The following is an 8,489-nucleotide window of genomic DNA, read 5'->3' as shown; positions in this document are numbered from 1 at the left end:
CCTCACCTTCCCATGCATGGCCAGGCCTGGTGGGGGCTGGGTGGGCGGGGGGAGGCAAGAGCATCCCGGAGGCCGTGCTGGGTAGCTGAAGCCTGGGAAGCTGCAGGCAGGGCTGGGGCTGCCCCAGGCATGGGAGAGCAGGGGATGGAAGAACCATCTCGGAGCCACCTCGAAGCTGTCCCCAGTTCTGGCGGGGGTTAGGGGGATCCCATAGTACCTTTACCACCAAGACCTGAGCTCAAAGCACAGCTCTTCTTCCACCCTTATGTTGACTCCAACCCGAGGGAGCTCCAGCCAGCTCAGTTCTCATGATTTTTGTCTTTCCAGGGAGCGAGATCCCAGCAGCAGCAAAACATGGGGCTGGCAGCTGTCTTCACCCCATGATTGAGCAGGGTCCAGGTCATCAGGGCACAGGCTGCAATGCCAGGGTTTCCTGGGCCATGTTGGGGCTCCGGGGCTCCCTTGTTGAATGGGAGGGAGTGTAAAAGACCCTTTGAAGGCAGGGCCTGACCCCATTACTGCTCATGGGTGCCTAGGCACAGGGCAGCCTCCCCCAGACAGGCCCCTCCACCATCCACGCCCCCCGTGCCCCCACACCCGGAGCGTGGGTCTGTGCGTGCAGTCACCAGAGACCATCACAGTTTCTGCAGCAGGGCTGGATCATCGCTGTCACCATGATAGTCCAGGAAATGCATGATATTTCCTGGCCCAGGAAGGGCTCAAGATCTCCCACAGCCTGTGGTTTATCTGCTCTCTGCTTTATTGGGTGCTGAGCTGAGGATGCCATGGCTTATTCTCCAACCCAGAGGAAGGGCACTTTATGCACCAGAACTTGTCTCCCCTATTGCCCAGCTAGTTGGGTTGGCCAGCCCCAGAGCTCACCCAAACCCTTTCCTAGGGAGCTGGATGGGTCTGAATGCATGCAGCGCAGCAGGGGCTCCGGAGCTTCCCCCCATAGGACCGAGGAGGAGGCTCACATCTGTCTCAGACTGGAGGAACTGCATGTGTGTGACCCAGCAATTGCTGACTGGAACCCTGGAACTGGAACTTGAGGGCACGAACCTGACTAATCAGGGCATTTGTTGATACAAAGCGACCCTTTCTAGAGGGGTGAGTAAGTATACTAGCTCTGTATGGTAATAGTATAGGGTTGTAAGTGTTGTGCCGGCCTCTGCAGTCCTGTTGCATAACCAAGCAATCTCTGCACCCCTGCTGTAGGGCCCTGGGCAGGGCAGGGGATGCCCTCACACTCACCTCTGTGCTGCTGGGCTCTGTGTCTGCTGACACTTGCCCACCAGTCTCAGTTGGAAGGTCTTATAGATGCTGTCAGGCTCACCCAGGGCGGTGGGGGTGCAGACACAGGGCCTTGTTAGAGTCTGGGGCAATAATGGGTGTCACTGGGGTGCTGGTCCCTACCTGCCCCTTGCACCCAGTGGGTCGTGCTCTGCCTCGGGGTGGGGCTTGCTTGGAGAACCATAAGGCCTTATTCATCCCGGCAGCGGGGCATGGAGAGGCTCACGCTGCAAGCAGCTCTGCCATGCGGGGCTGCTGGAGTGACCACAGGAAGTGCTGTGGCATCTCCCAGAAGTAGACGTGGCCTTGACCACAGGCAGGGGTGGACAAGCATGGCTGGGTGTGGGCCAGGGCCATGGCCCTGCTCGCTCCAGCGCAGACAGGCCGGGCGGGGGCTGGCTGTGGAGGTGAGGGGCCAACAGCATCCGGGGGACTCTGCTAGGTCAGCCCAGGCCCAGGAAGCTGCAGGCAGGGCTGGGGCTCCCCAGGAATGAGGGGGCAGGGGATGGAGGTGTAACCCTTCTGTGGGGCCCCAGACAACAGCACCAATGCACAGGTTCAAATCTTGGATACCTGATGTGTATCTACCACGTCTCGACCCCCACCCAGAAATCTGGGGCCACTCCTGCTTGCAAGCAAAAACTTCGACCTGGTTGGACTAACTGAAACCTGGTGGGACCCTACTCATGATTGGGCAGTAGACATTGAGCGTTATGTGTTGTACAGAAGAGAGAGACTGGAGGGAAAAGGTGGGGGGATGTTGCTCTCTATGCTAAGAAATTATATACATCCTCTATAATCATGATGGGATCAGAGGAGGGCCAAGCCGAGGTATTGTGAGTCAGGATACAAGGGGGTCAGGAGGAAAGGGACTTGGTAGTGGGGGTCTACTATAAACTGCTACACCAGGAGGATGAGCTAGACCTGGAATTCTCCAGACAGCTCTCTGCGGCTGTACGGTCGAGAGATACGGCTGTCATGGGTGACCTAAACTACCCTGACATCTGTTGGGAGGAGCAGCCAGCCAAATCTAACCGCTCGCGTAGGTACTTAACCTGCGTGCAGGACCTCCACGTAATGCAGGAGGTATACGACCCCACTAGATGAAATGCCTTGCTGGATTTTGTGTTAGCTACAGGGTATGACCTGGTGGGGGATCTGCAAGTACAAGGTAACCTAGGGGATAGTGACCATCGACTGGCTGAATTCACTATCCAGCAAAGGGTGGGTAAACTAACCAGCAGGGCTGAACTGCTAGACTACACAAAGGCTAACACCAGTGTGGTCAGGAGATTAGTTAGTGAGGCATTAAAGCTCAAGACCATTGGCAAAACGGGGGTCTAGGAAGGGTGGTCATTCCTCAAGGGAGTGATCCAGAAGGAGAGAATCCCACTGTACATAAAAGGGGGCAAGGGGCCAAGAAACCCTCTTTGCTGAACAGGAAAGTCCAGGAAAGCCTAAGGGCAAAGAAAGAGGTAAACAGGCTGTGGAAGCAGAGGGTAGCTACCAAGGAGTACAACTGCCTGGCTCACACGTGCAGGGAATCAGTCAGGAAGGCCAAAGCATGATTAGAACTTAGGCGGGGAAAACAATTAAAGACAACAAAAAGTCCTTCTTCAGGTATATAGGGAGCAAAAGGACCCCTACAGAACAAACTAGGGCAATTGGTGACAGAGAGGGGGGACAAAGCTGAGCTCTTCAATGAGTTCTTTGCATCTGTATTCCTAGACACAGGCCAAGACAAGTCTCCCAAGTGGATCCTAGATAGGCACAGGGGGGACAGCAGCCCACCAACTGTTAGCTCGGACTTAGTGAAGGGGCACTTGGAGGGGCTGGATTTGTTGAAATCAGCAGGGCCAGATGAACTTCACCCAACGGTGCTGAAAGAATTGGCCAGTGGCATAGCAGAGCACGATGAACATGAGTCGTCAATGTGACAAAGTGATCATCAAGGCTGACCGCACTTTATTATGCATTAGCAGATGCATGACGTACAGGTCCAGGGAGGTGATGCTTCTCCCCTGTGAGGCACTGGTCAGGCCGCAGTTGGAGTACTGGATCCAGTTTTGGGCACCACACTTCAAGAGGGATGTGGAGAATCTTGAGAGGGTTCAGAAGAGGTCACTCATATGGTCAGAGACCTGTGGGCAAGGCCCTACAAGGAGAGACTGAGAGACCCAGATCTCTTCAGCCTTCACAAGAGAAGGCTGAGAGGTGATCTTGTGGCTGCCTATAAATTCATCCCGGGGAAGGGAGGGGCAGCAGGGAATAGGAGATGCTCCATTTACTAGGGCACCCGCTGGAATAACTAGGAACAACGGCCACAAAGTGACAGAGAATAGATTTAGGTTGGACATTAGAAAGAACTTCTTTACAGTAAGGGTTTCCAGAACCTGGAGTGGGCTTCCAAGGGAGAAGGTGCTCTCCCCTACCCTGGGGGTCTTCTAGAGGAGACTGGACAAGCACCTAGCTGAGGCTGTCTGACCCCAGCACTGTTTCCTGCCCAGGGCAGGGGGTCGGACTCAATGACCTACTGAAGTCCCTTCCAACCCTAACATCTATGAATCTATGAACATAAAACACCAGAACTGAACAAACACCAGCCAAGCCACAGAACCAAAGACCTACCCCATGGGTTTCAACACAGTTAGGAGGGCAGGGTGGACAATTTGGCCAAACCGCCCCCAAAGCCTCATTCACCCAAGCCACCTCATGAACAGAATATGTTTACCACTGCCTCAGGCATGGGCACGCACTCCTCCACCCATACCCACTCAAAGAGTGCTGGCACTAATGCCACCCACAGTGGTTCTAGTCCATACTACCACTGTGTAGATGGTCCCACACCCCATGTCCCCACCTCTTCCCAGCACTGCACCAGTTGGAATCCTCCGACCACCACCCGGTGTTTCAGGACAAAGACCGAGAATCAGAGTGCCGGACACTGGTAAGTTTTCTGATTGTGGGGTACTTTTCAAGTCTTAAAACACACTGATTTTTAGTTGAGATTTGGGAACGGGCTAACTGCTGAATGTTATTTCTCCTCCCAGCTGTTCCTCACCCGTCAATGTGCAATGCCACAACCCAGGCCAAAGAATAATACTATCAATCAAGACAGTGATTAATTACGTAGGTATTAAATACTGAAAAGTTGTGGAAATATAAATTATACAAGTATGTAGGCTGAGATGAAAGCAAAATTCCTTCAATTCTTCCTTTCTTTCACAGAAAGCAGCAGCACCGTTATAATCAAGAGGCATCATAACAGTTCCCAATTTGTATTTTTGACAGAAGTGAAAATCATGATTTCCAGTTATTCCATGAGGGAATCTTGTTTTGTGCTTGATTATTTAATGACCATCGTTGCTTGTTTCTTTGTTTGTTTCTTTGTTGGTTGTTGCTTAAAATACTGTAAATAAAAGTGTTTGTACTGTACAGTGCAGTTGTGTGTGTGCTGCAAAAAACACCTTGCTGCCGGTGCGGTGGTGTGTTTCAAGACAGGACTGCAAGATGTGCAGGCAGGGGAGGGCAACGTGGGTGGGGAGGGTGACTTGGGTGGACCACTGATTTGTATGTTTACCAAGGACTGGGGCCAGACAAGAATTGCAGAAAAAAGCCTGTGGTTGGGGCTGGGACTGGAGCTGAGAAGCAGTTTGGGGAGTGGGGATGAGGGTCTTTTCTCCTGCTGGAAATTTGGTGGTCACCTGAGTGGGCACCCCCCAAAGTCCTGCTAGTGCCCCACTGGTGTTCTTGTACAAATTGCCAATTGCTGAAATCATGAGCAAGACCTTATGAGGGAGGATAAGGCAAGATGCCGCGTTTATTAATTAAGCACTTCATACGCATACACACCACATTCATACCCCAATTTCAGTTCTGTGCTGGGATATGTTACCAGTCTTATCAGTGCTCAGATCAACTTAGTGGCCAGCCAAGTCAAGTTGATTACAAGTAGGAGCCAGGGTCCTGCCAGTCCATCTCATCAGATGAACCGATGCTCCAGGATGACATCCAAAACAAACCCAAAATCAATGTGTCTCACCCCATCATTTATAGCTTTGTCAATTCACCCAGTCCTCTGGGCTTTGCTGTGTTATCACTGTGTTCTTCCTTGAAGGGTGATTGCCATTGTTCTCTCGTTGTTTTGGGGCAGATTCTTCTTGTCTGGTCTTTTATTTGTCTGCATTCTTCAGCAAGTCACCAGCTGATGTTTTCCTTTTCCACAGGCGCACTCTCACCAAATCTCTCACACATACAGCATACAAAGGTTGAGCACTTATGACAAGCTAGGTAACAGTACAAAATCGAGTTTCTTAAGGCAATGCAAAACTCAAGAAAATACTTAGCATGAAAAGCAATAGGCAAATTTATATTTGTATAACAGTGTGTGCTTGCCCCAACAGTGCCCTGAAGTGATGAGCAGGTGGGGCACCCAAAGTATTTAGGTGTGAAAATGGGGCAGGAGGGGAAGGAGAAGAGAGAATGAAGGAGGAAAAGAATGAATGAAGGGAAGTGCAGATAAGAAAGGAAGGAAAATGAACACAGAAAAAAGAATGAACGAGGCAAAGAGAACAGAAGGGAAGTGAGAGAGAACAAGTCCCCAGGAGGACTGGGTAAGGGGTTGAAGGCAGCAGGAAGCTCAGGGTGGGACCCACCTAGCAAGGAGCAGGTGCCAGGTCCCACAGCTCCCTCCCCATCCTTTCCACCAACCAGTGCAAGTGCCTAGGCTTGGCTGAAGATGAGGTGGGCAGAGCAGACCAGGTCAGTGATGTAGACCACCAGGTTGATGGAAGTGAGCACAATGATGGCTATTGGCTTGTCCCAGGCACAGAAGGTGTGATCCCAGTAGTATCTGTCCCACTTGGGCTGCCTGTGCTTACTTTCAAAGTTGTAGAGGGCCCAGAGGATGGTGGCAGTGGCATAGAGGAGGACAGCCAGGAGTGTGTATCCACTGAGGATCTTGTTGGAGGCACAAGGCAGCCAACTGATGCACTCGCTGATGCACAGCACAATGACAACCAGTGAAAGGATGAAGCAGATACAGTACACGGCCAGGCACCACTTCAAGGCCCCATGCCATTCGTAAACCATTGAGTTGAAGATGAAGGCAAAGATGATGCAGGCAATGAAGGTCTCCACCACCTTGAGCATCCCAGGCATGGTGGCCATGAAGCCAGTGACCTTGCCTGGTGTAGTGTGGATCATGGTGACCTCCACGGAGTAGGCCATGCAGGCGAGGCAGGAGAAGAAAGTGGCAGCAACGTGGTAGTCATGCTCCAAGCAGTATTGTTCGTTTCTGACTTCAGTGAAAGGATAGGTGACAGAGGCCGAGAGGGTGAAAAGGCTGGCATACATGGTGAAGGTGATATGGAAGTTCTTCCAGGAGACGGGCATGCGGCACTGGTGCCCCACAGACTCCACCAGAAGCCCCACAAGTGTCACAGCGAAGCAGAAGCACCACGAAAACATGCACCACATGCTGTTGGCATGCCACCAGCCCATTTTGCTGGCTGCCAGGCTGAAGGCGATGCAGGTGAAGAGGGCCTCCAGCAGGTGCACGATGCCCATTGGACATGTCAGTGCCTTGGTGTTTCCCACTAAGCTGGAGTGCTGCGCCGGCATGGTTGGTTCACCTGGGGGGGCAGATGGGAGGAGCGAGGTGGGCACAGGGCAGGGGGTGCATGGGGAACATGTGCATGCAGGCTACGGGGGGCATAGGCTCAGGGACATGCACATATGTGGCAGGGTGTGCAAACCCCCACACACACAGCTTGGGGGAAAAACAGACTTAGGGGTTAGTGGGGCACACACAGACATAGAAGGCAGTGGGGAACACACACACACACAAAGCAGGGGGCAGCACTATTTCACACACAGCTGTGCAGTGGTTCTCACTCCCACACCCACATCCTTAGCCCCACTCCCACGCACCACACTGTTTCCCTGCCCCAGGCCTGGCTGAGGATGGGGAGATGTACAGCATCCCCCCTGCACCACCACCCCTCCCAGCCCAGTGGAGAGGCACACAGAGCTTGGGACCCAGGCATGCTGTTGTACTACCAGGATGCTCAGCCAGAGAGTATGCGTGTGTGTGTGGGGGTGGGGTATATCCACACAGCATATGGGGTGTGTCTAGGCTTTATAAGTCAGGCTCCACTGCCTTCCCAGAGCTGGGAGAGCCCAGGTATCCAGGCTTCCAGCCCCACAGTTTTAACCCCCTAGACCTCACTCACCCCAAAGTGGGGAGAGAACCCAGGAGTCATAACTCCCAGGCTCCATCTTACCCACCCACCCAGCACACTTCCTGCGCTGACTGGAAGCAGTGAGGCCCCAGTGGTGTTAGGCAGAGGGCCAGAGGAGGTGTTAGAAGGGAACCATTATGTGCTGGAGCCCCTATAAGGGCAGACACGAAATCCTCCCCCTCCAGACCTTGTTCTTAATCCTAATTCTGCCTAGCAGGGCTGGGTCTAGCCCTGGGCTCCCCCCATCCTAGGGGAGGACCAGAGCACAGAGCCTCCTTATTTGGGGAGTTTTCTGTTCAGCAGTACGGAGCCAGGATGCCTGCATTCTCTCCCCAGTTCTGGGTGGGAGTGGGATCTAGTATGCAGAGCAGGCAGGGCAGAGCTGGAGGCCAGGCTGCCTGGGTTCTCTCTGGGGATCCTGGTTTTCTGTTTCCCATGTTAAAAAAAGACAAAACCATGGATTTCCCAACTTCATCAGAGAAAAAAAATGAATTTTCTCTTTTAGCAGAGATACCCGTGGATTTCCCATTTTTGCAAAGAGGTCTACAAGTGTCAGAGTTCCAGCCTGCAAGAGCTAATTGCAAAAAGGGTGGGAAACCCCCAAACCTGTTCCAAGGGGGAGGGAGAGGGGGAAAAGGTGGGGCCTGAGACTCTCAGCCACCCAGGGCATGGCTCAGGCTCAGGCTCAGGCTCACTGTCCGTTCCTGGAGCCTAAGGTAAATGGGAAACCACACAGAGAAGGGCAGAGCCTGCTCAGTCATATAGCATGCCGCTTCTGGTCCAGGCACTGCAAGACAAGCTGCGTGCTGCCCTGGCAATGCACCTTCTGCATGCAGGGCTGCAGTGACAGCAGCGGTGCAGGGTTGCACCCCTTAAAGCAGTGGCATGCACAGGAGGTGTGCTGCCAGGGCAGCGCTGATCTTGCAGCAGCAAGCAGCTTCTCTACACAGCCCC

The 8,489-nt window shown here is 53.1% G+C and overlaps 1 protein-coding gene across 1 annotated transcript in view; it reads right to left on the bottom strand.

The window, feature by feature from the left end:
- Window positions 1-5,839: 5,839 nt before the first annotated feature.
- Window positions 5,840-8,489, bottom strand: part of LOC102369185 (myeloid-associated differentiation marker homolog) — a 4,584-nt gene continuing 1,934 nt past the window's right edge. The window contains exon 2 of the mRNA XM_025194535.1: window positions 5,840-6,926. Coding sequence (XP_025050320.1) covers window positions 6,016-6,915 — 900 coding nt within the window. The 5' untranslated portion in view covers window positions 6,916-6,926 and the 3' untranslated portion in view covers window positions 5,840-6,015. The remainder of the gene's footprint in view (window positions 6,927-8,489) is intronic.

Source organism: Alligator sinensis, unplaced genomic scaffold (genome assembly GCF_000455745.1).
Source record: "Alligator sinensis unplaced genomic scaffold, ASM45574v1 scaffold1282_1, whole genome shotgun sequence".
Classification (NCBI taxonomy): domain Eukaryota; kingdom Metazoa; phylum Chordata; order Crocodylia; family Alligatoridae; genus Alligator; species Alligator sinensis.
This window is presented reverse-complemented; position numbering and strand designations above follow the sequence as displayed.